The sequence below is a fragment of the Hippopotamus amphibius genome, chromosome 9, assembly GCF_030028045.1.
Source record: "Hippopotamus amphibius kiboko isolate mHipAmp2 chromosome 9, mHipAmp2.hap2, whole genome shotgun sequence".
Classification (NCBI taxonomy): domain Eukaryota; kingdom Metazoa; phylum Chordata; class Mammalia; order Artiodactyla; family Hippopotamidae; genus Hippopotamus; species Hippopotamus amphibius.
The window spans coordinates 30,234,275-30,255,096 of record NC_080194.1 but is presented as its reverse complement, the minus strand read 5'-3'; the positions used below and the strand labels follow the sequence as shown (position 1 = coordinate 30,255,096).

The following is a 20,822-nucleotide window of genomic DNA, read 5'->3' as shown; positions in this document are numbered from 1 at the left end:
GGACCAGAACAGCATGTAAGGTTCTACCACAGTTTCTGTAGTTTTCACTTTTTTTCCTTTGTCAGTTAAAAGTGAACAGTGAGAATTAAATACTTATCTTTACATATACACAAGGTATGCTGTGAAAGCATATTTGCTTACAAACATATAAAAATACTTGTTAACTAGTTTGATAAGAAAATAATGTATAAAAGTATATAGCAAAACATTAATCATCTCTGACCCTGGAAAGATCAATTCCATATTTTATATTACAAACAAAAACAGTTTTAGTTCTTTTGAATCCCTTATCCAGAAATACTTGAAAAGGAAGACAGACAGAAATTATTTATTTTTACTCTCAACATGGCTGTGTAAAGAGTTAAATTAAAAAACCAAGAACATTGAAATGCCTAAGTCCAGAATGAGTCCAAATATTTGGCCACACAGAATACTATCTTTAGGAATAATAGTAAAGGCTTTACACGCAGTTTTTAACCTATAAATACAATAGGCATTTTGGTATTTTGGCCACTGGAAAACAAAGGCTATAGCATCATAAAGGTCTGAGATGTCTCACTTGTGTGGATTCAATTCAGTGTATTTAAGGTTAACTAAAGTTGACATCGAAACTTTCAGAGAGAGGCAAAAATTCACATTTTAAAAAAACTCCCTATGTTTCTATTTAGAGTAACAGTAGGCAATATGATTCCAGAAGTTAAAAGTTATTTCACAACCTATGACTTCAGCTTGGCAAACAGCTTAGGTTCCAAAACTTGATTCATCCCTATTAAAAGTAAGCCCTTAAAAAAAGAATGTCTGTGCAGATAGATATACATTTTAAAGGAATCAGATAATCTTTGAAGCAGCCTTAGTGTTTCCTTTAAATCTGTCTTGAAATGACCATTGGATTAGCTTCATGGAAAGGATTAGCCAGCTTCTTGGTCTAAGGCTACCATGGTGATCATTTATCTAAGGCTAGAAAGGTACCAACATGATGTAAACTGTAAGGAGAGAAGGAGAAGATGAGGGCTTTTCCTGGCAGTTGGTAGCTAAAATTCAAGGGATTCTTAGAAAATGACACAATGGCAGCCTTTCTTGTCTTTTTCTTTCCGTGTTGGTTCTGGTGAAGGAGGACATTCCTGCTCTTGAAATTTCCTGTAAGATAGAAAAATCTACAGATAATTGCCTTTTGGTAATACATTATTACAAATGCAGGTTACTGTTGGACGAGTCTGGTTTACATGCATACGCTTCTCAATGTTAAATTTCAACTAGGGAATCAAAGCAAATCTTTGGGGGCACGGAGGCACAAATGCTTCAACATAAGCATACACAACGCTGTCTGACTTTGATTTATGTGTGAGTCTTCAATTAGGTGAGATGCCGAACTCAACAACCTCTAAGTTCCCTTCCCAGTTTGAAATTCCATGACTCTAAGGTATCTTTAGGAACGAACATTCATCACTAGGGTACCTGCCCTTATGAGGTATGCCATTCCTATCCCGGTTCTGCCACTTCGTAACTACAAGTCTGTATTAACCAAGTTAGCTGACCTCTCTGAGCTGTGTTTAGGAGGGATGATAAAACCTTACACCTTTCACAGTTGCTATGAGGATTAAAGAAGTTTTTATGTTCAAATGTCTAACAGTCTCTGGCACAAAAAAGTCTCCTTTACCCCCTCCTTACTCCTGACGGATAGATATGGATTGATTCTGAGGATGAAATGGAGATATTTCAAGGATGAAATGTCTCAAAAAAGCAATAAAAATTATTTTTAAAAAGCACTGGTTTGTGCGTGGGGGGGAATACACATAAAATTTACCATCTTAACCATTTTTAAGCATACAGTTCAGTGGCTTTACACATATTCACAATGTTGTACACCACTATCCACCTCCCAAATCTTTTCATCTTGCAAAACTGAAACTGCATTTATTAAAAAAAAAAAAAATAACAGAATTTGGATTTTCAACAAACTACTGAAAAATAAAAAGCAATCTTCACTTCTCTTCCACCACACAAAGAGAATGCCCTAGTAAGGGGCTAAAAAAAAAGTGCAAGCCCATAGCTCAGATGTCAATTCACCTTAGATGTACAATTAATGGGAACTAACACCATATACCTGTCAAATTAACCAGCAGAGAAACCAGCAGATCTAAGAAGAGAGGGTAAAGTAGGGGTGCCAAGCCATCAAGACCCAAAACAATCTCACCAAACCCCGCCTACTAAAGCAACTCACTCTTTCTCACACACACAAACTCCAGCCAACCTCACTCACCACCTCAAGCTTCCTGGAACCCATTAACACTTTCTGAACCACAGGGGCCCCCTAGGCCAGCTAACAGAAAACCTCCATGAAGTCTGGACATCATACGTCATGTCTTGTGGGACTGCCGAATCCCTACTGCCTGGCTTCCTCGTGGCCCGGGAGGAGTGGGTAAAAAGCAAAGCTACAAGCACAGACTCTGGAATCAGAGACCTGGATTCAAGTTCCAGCTCTGCAATTTAATATGTTCAAATTATTTCACCTCTCTGGACCTGTTTTCTCACCTGAGAGTGGGGGCATTATTGGTTGCGGTGGGGATTAAATGTAGTAACACACGTGAAGCACTTAGCACAGGATCTAGCAGAGGTTACCACTCGAGTGTGAGCGGCTGTCGTCACAATCTCACACCACCGCTACCGCTGGAATCTCTATGTGTATTCTATCTCGATATGATAAAATTAGGCTCTTTATGTAGGAAGTAACCAGAATATGCACATAATTAAAATTTTTAACATACCATGTCAAAAACAATTTCCAGAAAAGAATCACTCCTATATACAATTTCTTCCAATTTCCTCTTTCTTACTAAAAGCATTTAACGGTAACTTTTTTCTTAGTTAATTCTTTTATAAAGCAAAATGCGACTACCCAAATACAATAAATTAAAACAAACTTCTGGGATGTGTTTTGCTTACCTTATAACCCGGACAAGTTCATGGAAAGCTTGATCTACATTCATCCTAATCTTTGCTGATGCCTCCATGTATGTTACCTTAAGTTGTCGTGCTAACTGGTGTCCTTCTTCTTGTGTTACCTGAAATTCCAAGAGTTGTGTTTGAGATACAGTATTAACAATTAGATCTGCTCCATCTACTCCTCGGCCACAGACTACACTGTTAATACAGCCAGAGACCAAGCTGATTTGTCATAAGATAAACTAAGAGACTTAATAGCTTAACACATAGTGCTGAAGCCCAGCTTTGCAGAAAAACTTAGAATATGACAGAAGCAAGATGTTAGTCTAGTGATTATTCAGAAAGTATTAAGTACAACACTGATAAATTCTGGGAAGTACAAGGTGCTATGAGAGTCTAAAACCCTGCTGGGCAAGTCAGGGAAAGCTTCCTTCACGAAGTGATATTTAGAACTAAATAAAGAGTATGGAGTTGGGTCGGGTGAAGAAGTATCCCTGATAAGGGAAATAGCACGCCTGAGGACACGCCAAGTTCCAGGAACTGAAAGACGCCTAGAATGGCTGGAACACAGCATGCAAAGAGAGAAAATGGCAAGAGATGAGGCTGGAGAGCAGGGCAAGCCTCAAGAAGCCATGGGGTCTTCTTTACGTCTGATTCCCCAGTCCCTCGTACATGGAAGACTCTCGATAAATACGCGGGAAAAAAAGAGTAATGATTAGGATCACAAGCCTTCATAATGCCTTCCTTACATGAGGAGATGAAAGAATTTAGGCAGGGAAGGGTGGCACTATTGATGACATATAAATGGTAGGCCAGAGTAAGAAAATCTAATTGAATATAAATAAACGCCCTATGTGTATTTTAAATCTAGAGGGTTAGAATAGTGATAATTACCTACAACTATTAAAATATATTACATTTATATTTATATAGTGGGGCTGAAAATTTATCTCTGAAAAAGTGACTTTCACTGCTGTCATTACCACAAAAGTAAATACAGAAGGTTAGAAAATCATAGATGTGCAAAAAGGAAAAAAAAGATAATTTAGGAACCTATCATCCATACAGAACCACATTCTTCTCATCTTTTTCAATGGTACATACATTTACCTCTGCAAAAATAGAATCATAATTTTTGTATCTTTATCTCAGACCCTGGAACTATGCTAAACTCACTTATCTCAGTGGGTTTTTTTTTATTTTGTTTTTACAAATGCCATAGGTTTTTCTACATAAGCAATTATGCCATTTTCTAATAAAGACAGCTTTGTTGCTTCTTTCTGATGTGGATGCCTCTTCATTCTTTTCCTGGCCTTACCTCGCTGCCTGGAACCTTCAAGGCAGAAGTGCTGAGGGGGTACTTTTGACTTGTTTCTCATCTTAGGGACAAAGTATTTAGTCTTTCACCATTAAGTAAGCTGTTAGTTGTAGGGTTTTATTACAGATGCCCTTTATCAGGTTAATAAAGTTCCTTACTATTTCATTTATAAAGAGTTTTTATCAGGAACCAATGCTGGATTTTGTCAATTTTTTTTCCTGCATCTATTGAAATCATATTTTTCCTTTTTAGTCTGTTAATATGATAAATTATACTGATTCACTTTTGCCTGTTAAGTCAACATTGCATTCCTGGAATTAACTCCACCTGAGTGATGATGCATTGTTCTTTTCTTATATTGAATTCTATTTACTAAAATTTTAATTAAGAATTTTCACATCTATGTTTATGAGAAATATTGAACTGTAGTTTTCTTATATCTGTCTGATCTGGCATCAGAGTAATACTGGCTTAATATAATGAGTTGGAAAGAATTCTCTCCTCTTCAATTTTCTGAAATAGTTTCAGCAAAATCACTTTGGTATAATTGGCCCAATGAATCCATCTGGGCATGGAGTTTTCTTTGAGGAAAGGTTTTCACAACAAGTTGGATTTATTGTATACACAGAGTACTACTCAAGTTATCTATTTTTTTCATGAGTGAGTTTTGGTAGTTTGTGCTTTTCCGGGAATAGGTCTATTTCATCTAACTTGAATTTACTGGTATAAAGCTGTTTATAGTATTTCTTTATTATCTTTTAAGTATCTATTAAGATTTGAAGAGATGGTATCTCTCCCATTACTGAATTTATGTCTTTCTTCTTTTTTACCTGATTATTCTGTCTAGATTTGTCACTTTGATCTTCTAAAAATCACTTTTTGGTTATTATTTACTTTTCTGTATTTTTTCTATGTTCAATTTCATTGGTTTGCATTTTTCTTTTATTACTTTCCTTCTTCTTCTTACTATGGTTTTAATTCGCTCTTTCTTTTTCTCATAGTTCTTAAGGTAGAAGCTAGTCACTGAATTGAAACCTTTTTTTTCTTTCCTAATACAAATATGTAATGCTATAAATTTCTCTATATATACTTCGTTAATAGCAGCCCACAAATTTTGATAGGCTGTTTTAGTTATCATTCAGCTTTCTAAATGTCCCATTTTCCCCTTTGTACCAATGGTTAATTAAAAGTATATTTTAGCAAGCAAACAAACAATAGCCAAAACAAAAGTATATTTTAATCCTTCAGATTTGGAGATTTCTTAGATTTCTTTGTTACTGATTTCCAATTTAATTCCACTGTGGTGAAAGAACATAGACCGTCTGCCTGGAATCCCTTTAACTGTATTGAGACTTGTCCTATGACCCACTCTCATTTCAAAAGACGTATATTCTGCTGTTGTGGAGTGGAGTGTTTACTAAATATCAGTTAGAATAAGCTGCCCAATAGTGTTGTTCAAACCATCTATATTCTTACTGATTTTCTTTCTACCTGCTCAATTATTGAGAGAGGTGCTGAAATTTCTGACTGTAAGTGTGAATGCGTCTATTTCTCTTTGCAGTTCTTCCCATTTTTGCTTTAAGAATTTTGGAGCTGTTATGCATTACATGAATGTTTAGGATTGTTACATTCTCTTGATGAATTAACCTCTTTATCACTGTGAAATGATCCTCTTTATTCCTAGCAATATTCTTTGCTCCAAAATCTACTTTGTCTGATATTTCTACTGCCACTTCAACTTTCTTTTCATTAGTATTAGCATGGTATACCTTATCCTATCCTCTGTACTTTTCACCTATTTGTATCTTCACGTTGAAGGCAGATTTCTTGTAGGGTCTTGCTTTTTATCCAATCTGACAATGTCTGCCCTTTAACTGAGGTGTTCACACTATTTATGTGTAATATGATTATTGATATAGTCATCTTGAAATCTGTTTCCTAACCATCCCATTTATTCTTTGTTCTACTTATCAACAGCTGCCTTCTTTTAGGTTAACTGTATTGTTTTTATGATTCCATTTTATCTTCTTTGTCAGCTAATAAACTATGTATCTGTTATTTTTATAATTGCTTTAGAGTTTATAATATACATGTTTCACTCATCACTGTCTAATTCAAAAGATGTCAATTCACATAGTTTAATAATCTTATAACAATAGGATGTTTCTCCGTCCTGCTCTTTTTATTATTACCTATTACCTTACAATACATTGTTATTTTTGCTTTAAACATCCAATTATGTTTTAAGGAGATTTAAATAACAATAAAAAGTAATTTACATTTACCCACATAAATGGGTAAAGGTGTTCATTTTTTTTTGTACAGATCCAGATTTCCATTTGGTATGGTTTTCCTTCTTTTTGCCTTTCTTTTTAATGTAGGGCTGCTGGTAATAAATTCTTTCACTTTAGGTGTATCTGGGAAAAGTCTTTACTTCACCTTCGTTTTTGAAATAAATTTTCACATATCAAATTCTAGGTGAGTTTTTTCTCTCAGTACCTGGAAGGTGCTATGCCACTATCTTCCTTGCATCATCTCCTGTGAGAAACAGTGTGACTGCTGTCACCCTCATCTTTGATCCTCTGTATGCAATGTTTTCCCCCTCTGGTTACTTTTCAGATTTTTCTCTTTATTACTACTTTCAGCAACTTCATTATAATGTGTTTTGTAATTTTCTTCATACTTCTTGTGCTCAGGGTTTGTTGAGCTTTATAAATTTTCATCAAATTAAGAAATTTTTCAGCCATTACTTCTGCTGTTAATCCCATCCAGTGTATCTCGGACACTGTAGTTTTAATCTGGAAGTTTGATTTTGATCTTTTTATATCTTCCATGTCTCTACTTAACATATTCAATATTCAGCCTTTTCTCTAGCTTCTTGAACATATGGAATATGGTTATAATAACGGTTTTAATTTCTCTGTTCACCAACTCTATCATCTGTGTCATTTCTGGGTCTGTTTTATTCATTGTTTTTTCAACTTATTATGGGTTATATTTTCCTGCTTCTTTACATGCTTGGTAAATTTTGAGTGGATGCGTGGGTACTAGATTTTCACCTACTGGGTTCTGGATAATCTGTATTCCTATAAATATTACTGAGCTTTCTTCTAGGATGCAATTATTTGGAAAGTTTGATCCTTTTGGTTATACAGTGCTAGAACAGCGTTTCGCCTAAGGCTAATTTTGCCCCACTACTAGAACAAAACTCTTCTCAATGCACTATCCAATACCCCAGGAATTACCAGGTTTGCCACTCTGACTGATTAGAATATTCCTGGCCCTATTTTAGCTCAAACTATTGTTCCCTCTAATCCTTTCAGGTAGCCTGCTCTCCTAATTTAATATTATATTCTCAAAATTCAGCAGCTTCAATGCAACATTATTAGGCCATTACATTAATGCATATATGTCTAACAATTACTTCATAACAGTTTATACTCTGTTGTGTTCCAAAAGAGTGGCAGGCAGGTTTTACATAGCATTGGTACATCCAAGTTTATGTAATTTTAAAATTTATCCTGCCTCTCTTCAAAACAGCACATGTAACATAAGGCCTATGGTTTGAAATATAAATTAGTCAAATCAAGCAAGCAATTAATAAGTAAGGAAGCCAACTAAGAAAAGAAATCTCTACAGAGCCACCAATTTAGAAAGGACAATTCCTTTTTTAAGAGAAGTTGACATAAAATTCCTTTCTACAAAAATAGCCCTGTGTTGTCAAAAATGCTTCCTTCTTCCTGGGATGTCACCCCTTCTCTCCCAACTCTATACTTGTAATTTGTTTCATACTAATATTTCTAGACTCAAACAATCAAAAACTTCCCTTTAGTGTTGTTTTTACAACAGCATCCCAAAATGCCCATCACATCCTATAATGACCAGCAAAAGTCAACACATTACACTATAATTTTTAGTTTTGTTTTCCCATTATTTCACCATTATGTCCTTTTTAGCTAAGTTGTAGAGATATTTGTCTTTGTATACCCAGAGCCTAGAAGAGCACATAGTAGTTATTTAATAAATATAAGTTAAGGAAATAGAGTATGACCAAATAAGTACACCTTGAAGTAAAAGAAAAAGAAATATAAAAGAGGAAAAGTAAAAATAAATATTTGAGACATGTCAATCTCAACAAATTACTTACTTTACTAATATAAAGTAATTTGATTGGGGGAGGGAAATATATGTCCTTAAGAATTTTGCTTTTTGTTTTTTCTACTCAATTATTCTTCAGAAAGCTACCTTGTCCTATCCCGCCTACATAATATAATTCAGCCAGAGGAAACAGCAAATGACCTATCTTTACACAATTAAGAAAAATTAATGAATTAATGGTCTAGATGATAAAACAATCCAAATGCTAAGACTGTTTATGTGCTTCATTTATTTATTTTTAAAGCATGGTCTCATATCAGTCTTCCAGGAATCGAGGTCAGCAAAGTTCATACACACATTTCTGGTCAAGAAATCTCTAACCACACAAAAAGCTGCTTATGAGCTCACTGGAGTAGAATATTTTAATGAAGAAGTAAAAATAGCATCACTACCACCAAAGGAAAAATATATGACAAAAAGAACACCACATGGAACAAAGCCAAAACACTGTGAAGCCAGAAATCAACAGAAGATTGAAAGCTATACAAACAAGTATTTCCTAGAGGTTTCCTGACCCAGAGAATTTTACAAAGATACTAAATCCTAAACCTGGATATTCTGGTTTGGTAGGTCTGGGTACTACCCAGAAATGTTTTGTTTTAAACAACCAAGGTGAACCTGATGCAAGAAATTCAGATTTACACTTGGGAACCTCAAGTGAGACTCAGTTCAAAGGCATAAATGAATATTAGTTGAAATCTACAATAATACAAGTTTAGTACTATGTATTTCTAAATAGAGAACAGCAAAATGCGAATGATGAGAGCAATTTTATTAAACAAACTGGGTTTGATAGGAATAGACTACAACATCTGCAACAGTCACTTAGGGATGTGTCGAGCTAATGAATAACAACCTAAGTTTACAGAAGCAAAACTTGTTTTGTTTTTCAAAAATATCTATTATGCAGAAAGAGTCATCATATTAATACCACAGCTTGATTCACTGATGCTTTGATTCATTCATTCAGCAACTATATATTGAGTGCATATCTCTGTTCTCTGTACTAAGGACAAAACATAAACAAAATTAAGTGGTCAAAACTGAGAAGCTGTCAGGGTGCTTACAAACCTTTTAGATGCAGACAAGGCACGAACAGGTAAGGCCAGAGAAGACCATTACTCTGTTGTTGGGGGGAGGGGTTTCTTTTTCCTGGGAGGCTGCAGGGCACATTGTGGTCAGGGTACTGACAGATAAGAGGAGTGGGGATTAGCACACTTAGGTAAACTACTGTATTAAGTGTAATGGGCTCCTTTCTCAAATTAATGGTGGCCAGTAGAAATTAAGTACCTAACAAGGGCGAAAGGAACGGGGAAAACTGAGGCAGGCCTGGAGAGGTAAAAGGGGGAAAATCAAAACATCAAAAACAAATTTAAAAAAAAAAAAAAAAAAAAGGCAAAACCATCGATTTCTAAACCAGGTTGAGTCAAGGACAAGGAACTTGAAATCAGAGCTATTATGAAGTCCACAGTCCAAGCCCACACACAGCTGCTGTATTAAATTTCAGAATCAATATGCTGTCATATTTACCTACGTTTACATTTTAGCAAGGGCACATAAATCATTTACTCATATTTTCTTCCTATACCTTTGACAGGATGAACAAAACGATCAATGCATCTCTAAGGGTCCAGGTATATGGTAACACTGCCATTCAAATTCTACAGATCTCCTTGATTTCGGTGACTTTGTTTTTTCTACTGCTCTGTCATCGGTGCCTAGAAAGTGTTCCATGAAAACTGGATGAATAGGTGGGTGGAAGAAGCAAGTCCACAGAGATACAGAAGCCAAAAGGAAGCAGGCAAAGCCTCTTCTGGCTGATCTCCACTCCCTAATGGGTTCAGAATCTCAGGAGCAATAGTAGGAATCCCCAGGGCTGACTCACAAATTCACAGAACACAGGAAACTGGCACTTGCTATGTAAGAGAAAAAAGGCTAGAAATTAGAGAAAGTCCAAAGGATCAAGCCTAAGATGAAGGCAGAAAAGAACAAGCTGATCAGCAACTAAGAGCAAGCCAGAGTGGTCACTAAGAACCTAAAGAGATGACCAAAAAGTCAGCATTTCCGAAGAAAGGGAAGAAGTTTTTATGAGATGCCTGTGGCCTGTCCACGTTCAGCTGGTTGAGCAAGGGTGCCAAGACATTATAGAAAAAAATAGGGAAAAAAAAAAAAGATTATAGAACAGCAACTTCAATTCTGAAGACACCTTTAAAAGGTAAAGGTGAAGACACCTTTAGTACAGCATCTCAATTTCAACTGCACCGAGCATGGCCCTCAAGGCTAGGAGGGGTAAGGTATGTCTGTCTTTGTGTATCCAGGGCCTAGAAGAGAGTATGCCTGAGCCCTAACACACCTGAGAGAGACAAGGAAGTACCAACAAAAGGAGGAGGGAGGAGGCATGAGGAATGGTGTTCCAGAGCTAAGTAAACAAACTTTCAAAAAGGAGAGTGTGAGCAACTGTGTCAAAATGTTACATCTGCCCAAGCCCTGACCTTGACCAGGTGCTACATGCCTGCAGTCAATGTAAGCAACAAAAAGAAAGGAAAGGAAGTAGAAAGCCAGTATAGATAACTCTTCTAAGGAGTTTTGTTTACTACGAGGAGCAGCAAAAAGGTTCTCAGAGAGGAATGTGAGATAAGCTTTTGCTGTGGTTACTTTTTGTTCTGAAGATGAGAGCACTGTGGCATGTGGCACACTGGTGGGATTAATCATGGGGGCGAGAAATGGACACCTGGATGGAACAACCGCTGGGGTGATGCCCACAAGGAAGAACGGACGGGCTCCAGTGCCCACCAGAGAGGCTGGACAGAGAGGTGAAGTCTACCCATGCAAGCGGGGGGGGGGAGTTGAGGGGGCATACGTGCACTTAGGCTAGTGCCTGTGGAGGTGGGAACATGCAGAAATTTCTCCGTGAAACTGGAAAATACCACTCGTCATCAATCTGCTGAGAATGAGGAAGGGAAAGAAAATGTTATTAACTTAAGAACGAAAAAGTAAGTAATAATCATCCAAACAAGTGGGAAATGAATGGACTAGAGAAACACAGTGGGATCCCCAGTCAGCACTGAAGGCTCTCACACGAGAGCAGTGATGGTGACTTTTAAGTGAGATCAGCTAACACACCTGAGTGAAGGCACGAAGGAACCTAGAAAAGACACGAAGCATGGGAGGAATAAAATGTTTCTTTGAGCCTGTCCTTCAGAGAGGATAATCTATAGAAATGAGCAGAAAATTAAGCAGTCAGTTTTCAGCCTTTTCCTTTTCTCCCTTGGGCATATGTACATTTGAACTTTTCAGCGTGTACATAGTACTTAATGTCTATGTATATGTTTTAAAGCACAGGAAGAACTTACTCCAAGCTAACTGCCTATCTTTAAGGTGATGGAAATATTAAACTTATCATTCCCTATAATGCTTCTCTTACCACCTTGTTCTTATTTTAATCTGAGAATCTATTACTTTTATAAAAAGAAAAAAAATTAGATGAAAAATTTATAAATCTATGGTAAAAACAAAGCTAAAGTGCCACACAATATGTTAGTATCTGCAGACAGATGGAAACCACACTCCAAATACTGGCAATCTTCAATATATAAATGACTTAAAAATAACTCATATGGACCCCTTGCCCCCAGGCTAATCATGGCAAGACTTGTTTAGTTCTGCTGGACACACTCCCCCTTCTCTGTTCTTCCTAATCTTGCCTAACCTATAGAACACTCCCACCTCACCCCAGGCCTGCCACTTATTCCTTTACTGGAGTTACCACCATCAAAAAGTTTGAGAAAAATCAGGGCAGGAAACATATCTATCTAGCATTAGATAGGGCAAGAACCCCTTGTTCCCTGCAGAGCTACTTTGCCATTATTTTCCAGACCCAAGGACATCGAAAAGCATTTCTAGTACTATAAAGGACTGAGAAGAGCAGTAAAAAGGTTCTACTGGGAAATATTTAATAAACGTAATTAGATTCTGAAACGCTGAAGGAAATGATCCCCCCAAAAAAAAATATAAATGAGGAAAAAAAAAAGATGGACTGTCTACTCCAGGTTTTAAGATGCAATATCATACACCAAATTACTTCCAACAGCTTATACTGGTTTGAAATGAAGATGGAATGTTTTCACCTTAACTTTATAATTCAGATTTGAAAGAGATCTGGCAATAAAATTTATTCTCCAAGTAAACATTTCTAAATCTTAGCATTATAACAATATCATTCTCTTAAGTTCACGTTTTAAACTTGGTATACCTTCAACAAACTTTACAAACAGAGCACACAAATCAAAGATTATATTTTAAATAGTTAACTACAAAATGGAAGGCTGTCCTCTATGCTGTTTATCAACCAATTTTTCCTGACGTCTGCACTTTCAAACAAAATCTGTTAACACGAGGTTATGTAAAAACAAAAGAGAACTTAAATGCCAGCAAAAGTTAGGAAAGTCTTTAAACAACTGTATTCCAGATGTGGGATAGAGACTAAAGACGTAAAAGAAATGAAGACACCAAAAGAACCCCCAAATAATCTAGAGCCTCCATTAATTTACATCTGATCTTGTTCCCCTCCCCCACAAAAAGCTGAGTGGCCAATATATACAAAAATTTTTTAAATTAAATGTGAAACAAGTGGGTAAAGAACAAGTGAGTATAAACAAGCCTGCAACTAAATACTAAAAATATTATTTTCCTGCAGGTTACTGCTGTTAGAGCTGCCCATATGAAGAATTAACAGAAAATTCAGTCATTAATGGGACTTTGGAAAAATCCCAAAACTGTAATTTAAATTAGTCATTCTCTAAATGAGGTAATTGAGCATTAACACTGAATTAGGGGTAATTTTAAGAGTATCTAACTAAATGAGAGCTGTGGGTGTTACCTAAGAAATTATAATACGTGAGTAGAGCTGGTACAAATACTTGCAGGCTTATAGAGTCCACTGAAGTTCTGAATAATATGTAAAAATTTAATGTCCCCAAATCTACTCCCTTTTTATTTGTCACCTATTATAGGACTTCTATAAAATCCAGTGTGCCAAACTCAGCACAGTGTTTTTGATCGTGGCACTTTGCCATTAAGTATATCTGTTCACTTACATGATTACAAATAATTGGTTTCCCAATAGCAAAATTCCTTCTCACCTGTCTTTGATGATCCAGATCTGCTTTATTACCAATTAAAATCATTGGAAACTCATCACGATCCTTTACTCTGAGAATCTGTCTTTGAAACTTATAGATTTCTTCAAAACTAAAAACACAAAAACAAATTAATCAATTCGGTCAAGTATCAGAATTCAGAGTCCCATGCCCCACTTAGTACTTTTTTTTTTTCCTTTTTCTATAAAAACAAGAAGAATACAAATTCAATGAAACAGTGATCTAGACATGAACAGGAGATCTACAATTGAATACTGACACAAACCTGCCTCTATCTGTGACTGAAAAGACCAAGAGGAAACCCTCGCCAGTTCTCATATACTGTTCTCTCATAGCTCCAAACTCCTCTTGTCCCGCTGTATCCAGAACTAAAGAAAAACAAGAAATGCAATTAATGTTCGTGTTTTCATCTTACAAAAACGGCTTGCTCACAAGGGCAGGCCCAGTTAATGTGCGTCCTTTGGAGCACATCATACTTAGTGTAATTTAAAAAATGGCATTCTCCTTTTAGTACTTTATTCTCAATGCTAAAGACAAATATATTCTAATGGCAGACAGTTTCAGAGTTATCTTCATCAGTGCAGGCTGATTTTGTAGTTAGAATATATTTGCATAGCAATTACAAGGTTAAAAATATCAAATACATCTAGGCAGAAAGAGTCAGATAACCTTTAAAGTCACTCGGATACTTGGATGTTTACCTCCTGCATGAAAAGAACTGAAAAAGATACCTGTAAATTCAAGAAACAAATGCTGGTCACCCCGCTCCCCAAATACAATACTGAATGTACAGGTGCTGATGTATTTTTTGATTTCTATGAATAAAAGATTCACACAAGTTAAAGGAACAGGGCTTTCATTTGTGGTGGGGTGGAATGTTCAGCCAAGCACAAAACACTATGTGCTAAGGCCTCCGTGCTATAAACTCTAAGCAAGTTAGCAAATACTGAAGCTTTTCTATATTTACTTCACCCATTTTAGCCTTCATCAAAAGGTAGGAAGAGCTGAAACCACGTGTTTTTTCCCAAATATCCCAACAAACACAACTTCAACAAGTTACAGTGACATGACTAATTTCACCAGAAAAAGCTCAATCCAATCACTGTTTTACATAACATTTACTGAGGAATATTTAAATTGCCTAATATGCAGATTTGTCAATCAAAACTAATGAAAGAGATGGGCTTATATTCAAGATCATCTAACAATTAGTATTTAACCCAGCGAAACATCAAAGCTTACTTTTAAAAATACGACATGTGAACTATTAAATAAAGGAAGATTACTTACTATCTAGTCGGGCTGCCCGGTCATCTATCACACACTGCTTTGTATAGGAATCCTCGATGGTTGGATCATAATCTGTTACAAAATAGGACTGTAAGAAAAAAAAAACCTTATTTTAAAATTTATGTATACCTGCCCAAGTACCCATGTAACTTTATCCAGAATTAATCAAAATATTTTCATGGTATTAAGGTTTATCCTACTATTTCAATCAATTCCCCTTTAAATGAAGTCTATTCAGAGCAGCTTCCAAGTGGAGAAAGGGTACTAAATATCTCTGCATTTTCATATCTGAAGTATGCAAGAAGATTGTAAAAGATCTACTGTAGTTTTTGTTTTTCATAATTAACTTATATATACCTAAGACTCTAGATCTCAAATTCCAGATAAACTAGAAAAACACAGTAAGCTATAATTCAGGTCTATCTGCAACCCGATGGCAGGCATCAGTCCTTAGAACAAACTAGTTTGAAACAAATGAGACAACACAAAGTCTGCATGATTCAATGCCTCATCTTTTCTCCACTTTTCTCACATCTTATGTTATCCTAAGGAAATGATTTCAGGGGTTTTTTTTTCATCTGCATGGATCTCAAACTTATTCTTTCACTGATATTTTTGTTAGTTTTTCACCTTAACTTCTATTTCTTCTCCTGTTAGCAAAGCCACCCAACTATTATATCATCACCAGAAGGAGGACAGTTAAGGCAACAGGGTAAGAAGGGAAAAGTCTTAGCGAATCACAATGTTTGTATATTACATTTCACAATCTTTTTAAAGGTTTTAAAAAGAAAACAGAAACAAGAATCTGAAAGACAACTTATTTCCCCCTTCATACAGAAGGGCATGAAGGACACTGACATCAGTTCTGAGTATCTCCTTCACTCTGCTTCTTGACTGACTTCCTCAAAGCCCATTGTGCCATTAGCTCATTACAAAATCTGAGGGATGACTTGGAGGAGGCAGCTTAATGCTAAGAACAAGCAGCAAAGGTGTTCAGTCATCCTGCAGGAAAGGGCTCCCGGAAGCTGGACCTGCTGGCTCCAGGGAAACATCATTCTTAAGTGACAACCCCTGCATGGTAAGCTGTGCAAACACCAGACAGCTACTCAGAAGTAGGCACTCTGAACAGGGCAGCAAAGAAACTCCTGGTTCGGGGGTGGGGGGGCAGGGAGACTGATCTGCTTGCTACCGTGGCTTTACACATTTATTTTATTTTCGAATGACACTTTCTATTTTTTATTTATATTTTTGGATTAACTTTAATTATACAATTTGGTAGCCATAATCCTATTTCCCTTTTGACGACTTCATTTAAATGCATGATTTATTAAACAAAGTCTGTTAAAAACAAAAACATTTACCAACTTTGAGTAGAAAGCCATCTCCATCACCACCCGGTTCCCATTTAAAAATAAGCAGATATCAAAACAATCCTGAACTGACTTCCTGGCACCCATACCTCTTCAAAGGTAAATATAACTGGCAACAATATTCTTGGTATCCACTACCCTAAACAACACAAAACAGCAGTCTTTCACCAAGCAAGATGGATAAAGTATGCTATTGATATCTTAAGATTAGTTTCCTGAAACATGTTTCTCCATAGTAATCTGACACTTCTTGCCATGCTTTCATCTTGTAAAACATACATTTCATTGACTACTCCCAAATTATGCCTAAATGTGCCAAAATTTCCCTCCCACTCTGTCTGAAAACACAGTGGACAAACACTAAATATATTTTTTTTCAAATGTCCAAGTCATGTATAATAGCTCGAATTCTTTCAAGGTGATGGGTATTTCTGCATTGTGATACCAAATTTAAAAAATAACACCTACAGAGGATTGTTGGTTTAAGCAACTTTGAGGGCAATTAAACTTTTTCCTTTCTTGACTGTGGAAGTTTCATATTTTCTTTGGATGTCTTAGCTCTTGAATATAATCTTAATGTTATAAGAATTTTGCCACTTCACTATCTCTGGCATGTATTTATTCCACTTGTTAATTTTTTAAGACAAATTAATTGTTGGAATTTCTGGATATTTAGGTCTACATTTCATCTTTGTTGTGTCCTATTTTCAAAATTTGTTTGAGACCTTGCTACATATAGATTTTGCAGAGCCATCCTCACTGAAAGCAACATCCTCCCTCATAAAGATCCATCTTAAGGAACACTACTCTGGGGCCTGGCTGTCACAGAATCAAAGATCCCGTTCCCTCCCTCATAATTCTAATAAGCCATGGGTCATAATGTACCTAAAAACAGCATTCATCGTGTGCAGCTAAGAAAGATAATCATTACCTCCTACCACAAAGACACCATTTTTGCTACTTAAACCTGGGTCCCAGATACTTGAGGCAGCAGATCACCAACAAGAAATCAGTCTCTGGTGATGGAGAGCCCTGGATTTAATTCTAACACTGCTACTTTCTAGCTGTGGAACCTAAGGCACATTACTTTACCTCTTTAACCTTTAGCATCTGTAACTCTGGATAGTAACAAAACCCCATGGAACAGATAAAATGAAGTAATGAATATAAAGTGCCAAGACATGCTGATGATTAATAAATGTTGGTCAGTGTACTGTTTTGTCATGTAATTAAATGTTATGAACTAGCATTTTTACTCAAGTAAAAAGATGTGCTAATACCAGTAACAGCTGTTATAATTCCAATCCTAGCTATATCCAAAATGTTGTGAATCAAGATAAAAGCTCCTCATCTGGACTTCTGGAAATACTTTTGGGGTTTGAGCAGTAATTACACTAGTATATACATACGTAAAAACTCATCAAGCAGTACATTTTAAGACGTGTACACATTTTTGTATGTATACAAATTATACCTCTACAAAATACGTAAATGGTTCCTCGTGGCTTATAGCAGTCACCACTTTCTTCACACAGTTCACAAAGCCCTCCAGTGTGATGTCTGTTCTTCACCATTCAAAGTGTTATTTTTCACTACCTGAAGCCCTTCTGCTGACTGCTCTTGCTTTCATGTGTTTGACCATCATCTATTAGGCATCACAGGGACAAGGTCCCTACTTTCACAGAATCCACTGCTTTTTCCACATCTAGCAAGTGTGCTGTGATTGGGGGCAAGGGGAACGGGGAGTATTAATCCTACTGGCCAAAGAAAAGAAATGGCATGAAATGCCAATAACATGCTTGTTCCCAAGGCAACAAAATTTAAGCAGTTAATACTGCAGTCATACGTAGGAACTATGTGTACATTCACTTATAAAAAGAGAGTCCCAGCAATTTGCCTGAAAAGAAAACAGTCTCTCTCCTGAAGCTGAAAAATGTTACCAAACACAGCCCAAAAAGGATATTCTTTAGCAGAAAGCAAGAAAACAAAACATAGCACTGCACTGTGGAAGGCAGTAGAGGCTCAGGCAAGGGCAGGAAAGGATGGTGGACTCGAGTTCAGTCCACTAAAAGGGTGAATGAGGGTCGGGGATGGAGAAAGTAATGTGCTTTCTCGAAATCACCAGAAAGGATGCATGGAGAAGGATCCATGGAGAAGGAGCCCAACCAGAAACAAAGGGAATGCCTCCATTCAATGGGCGGGATGCCTTCCCGGTAGTAAGGAAGGCAAATGTGGACCTAGGTCTCTTTAAGGTTGTTAGGAGTTATGGAGAAAAGTTTAAGATTAGGGATGCTGTCCCATTCAGACAGGGAGACTTTCCCTGATAAAATCTGGTCTGAGTAGGGTGGTCCAAAGCTCTTAGTAACAGAATAGTGATAGCCAGGAATGTTATTCCTACCTATATGCCACTAGGTTGCACAACAGGAGCTCCTCTTGGCTTAAGAGAACTGCCACTTTGTTCTCTTCCCATTTAAAGAAGCTGCCTTAAGGAAGATAAGGAGAGGCCTGGGGAGGAAAGAGTAAGCTGACACAACTTCTGTATTTGGCAGGAGTGACAAGTCACTGTCACTCTCTCCAGACACCAAGCTGCTGGTCAAAGTGTAGTTCCCAAGCACTGCCACAGAGCGGTGCCTGGTCTACACACTGGGACGGGTAATTTATTGGAGATTCTGGGAAACTCAGTTAATCCAGCTCACTGGTTAAAGTCCAATAGCCTTGAATATAAAAAGGACAGGAGGTTAGACCTAAGGTGCCACTGGGGAGCTGTAAACAAATGACAGGGCATTTCTGAGCACAGCAGGATTCTTAGGAGTCATCTAAACACATAAGGTGCAGAAAGAGGAGGGGAAAGGGGGGGAGCAGGAGAAGGAAACTGGTTAAACAGTATGGGAAAACTTTGATAACTACTGAATCTGGGTAACGTGTATATAGTGTATATTATACTATTTTCTCTACTTTTGCAAATATCATTTAAAAAACGTTTTAAATCTGGTGGTAGTACATTAAGTACTATAGGAAAGATCAAATCAAGGGAAGAATATACTGGACTTTCACCTCGCTCTACTCAAGACCAACTAACTCACCCAGAAACCTGAATTTTTTTCTTTTTTCTTTTTGGTCAGAATATTTTGCAGTTTCCTTTATATTTTATTTTTACACTTTCCATCCTTCCCCCAACACGACTAGAATATAAGCTTCATGAGGACAGAGATTTTTGTCAGAGGTAGAGTAACTAGCCTAATGTTTAAAGAGCAAATCACTGGCGGATCCAGCACTAAAATCAAAGTTTCCAAGCCTTCTGGCTAGCGCTCCTTCTGCTCTACTCACCTTGACTCTGTGGAGTCACACTCACATTCATCCTCCATTCCTGCTTCCACTGGTCCCATTTTTTAAAAATGATACATCCTCAATCACAATAACAGGAATCATCATTTACAGACCATTTGCTATGTGACAAGCAGTTTACAACTGATACATATAAAATTTTCCCAATTAATTTTCACAATGATCCTTAGATGCGTATTTCCTTTTTAACAGATTTTTTTTTTAAGTGAGGCACAGATTTACATTACCTCTTCCAGATCACCCAGCTGATAACGAGGAGAGCTACAATTTAAGTTCAGGTCTTACCCTAATGAATGTTTTAGAACTCTTGCTATTTAATATAATTCATAAGATTTCAAATCTTTCATTCCTTTATTATAGGCCTTTAAAATAAGGAGCAAAAGTATCATGAAAAATAAGAAACAAGGAAAACCAAGACTAACAACTTTATGTTCCTTTCTTTCCTTTCCTGAGATCCTGCTCACCTCTCCCCTCTCCCCCAAGTGGCACACAGAACCCAGGTCATGAAACATTCTACACACAAAATTCTGTGGTTCTCTGCTCCCCTCCACTTTAAGTCAGTATTTTCCTATTATTACTTCTAGCCACAAAACCTGTATTGTTTTTTAAATTATGATAAAAAATAAACCCAAACATGAGGCTTTATTGAGGGCTTGCTTTCTATTAAATATGCATTTATAAAGTCTTCACTGGAGGCAGCAGGATGAGAAAGAAAATGTGAGTGCTACAGAGTTTGAGAGACGTGAAATTCAAACACAGAATTTCACGTCTCTCAGATTTCCACTCTACTTCCTAGCAGTATGATTAGCATCTCTAAAGCCCATTTTCACCAGAAAAGAGTGAGAACAGGACTAATTTAAGGAGGGCATATTCCAGGGCCCACTTCGGACGTGGCACTGAAGGATAATGGAAAAGGAAAAACAGAAGGCAGAAAGCGGACACAAGGAAGGGGGGTGGTGAAGGGCTGCCCCGAGTGACTGAAGGGCTGTGGTCCCCAGTGATGCTGTGTGCGCGCCACTCCTCTTCCTGCTCATCCACCACTGGATCTCGGTGTGCGGCCGTCAGGGAGGCAGCAGGGTGAAGTGGGAAGAGCTTGAGGTGTGAGTCAGACAGACCTGGATACAATTCTACCACCTTTACCGGACGTGGGAAACTGGAGCACCTCATTTAACCCGCCTGAACCTCAGTTTCCTTGTCTATAAGATAGAAATAATACTAACCTTGCAGGATTGCTGTGAA

At 37.0% G+C, this 20,822-nt stretch overlaps 1 protein-coding gene across 1 annotated transcript in view; it reads right to left on the bottom strand.

Moving 5' to 3' along the window:
* Positions 1–313: 313 nt before the first annotated feature.
* The window catches only part of RRAS2 (RAS related 2), a 67,389-nt gene continuing 46,880 nt past the window's right edge, over positions 314–20,822 (bottom strand). Inside the window, exons 2-6 of the mRNA XM_057695421.1 lie at positions 14,869–14,956; positions 13,844–13,946; positions 13,561–13,669; positions 2,944–3,062; positions 314–1,137 (exon numbers count right to left, since the gene is read on the bottom strand). Of these exons, the coding sequence (XP_057551404.1) occupies positions 1,050–1,137; positions 2,944–3,062; positions 13,561–13,669; positions 13,844–13,946; positions 14,869–14,956 (507 nt within the window). The 3' untranslated portion in view covers positions 314–1,049. The remainder of the gene's footprint in view (positions 1,138–2,943; positions 3,063–13,560; positions 13,670–13,843; positions 13,947–14,868; positions 14,957–20,822) is intronic.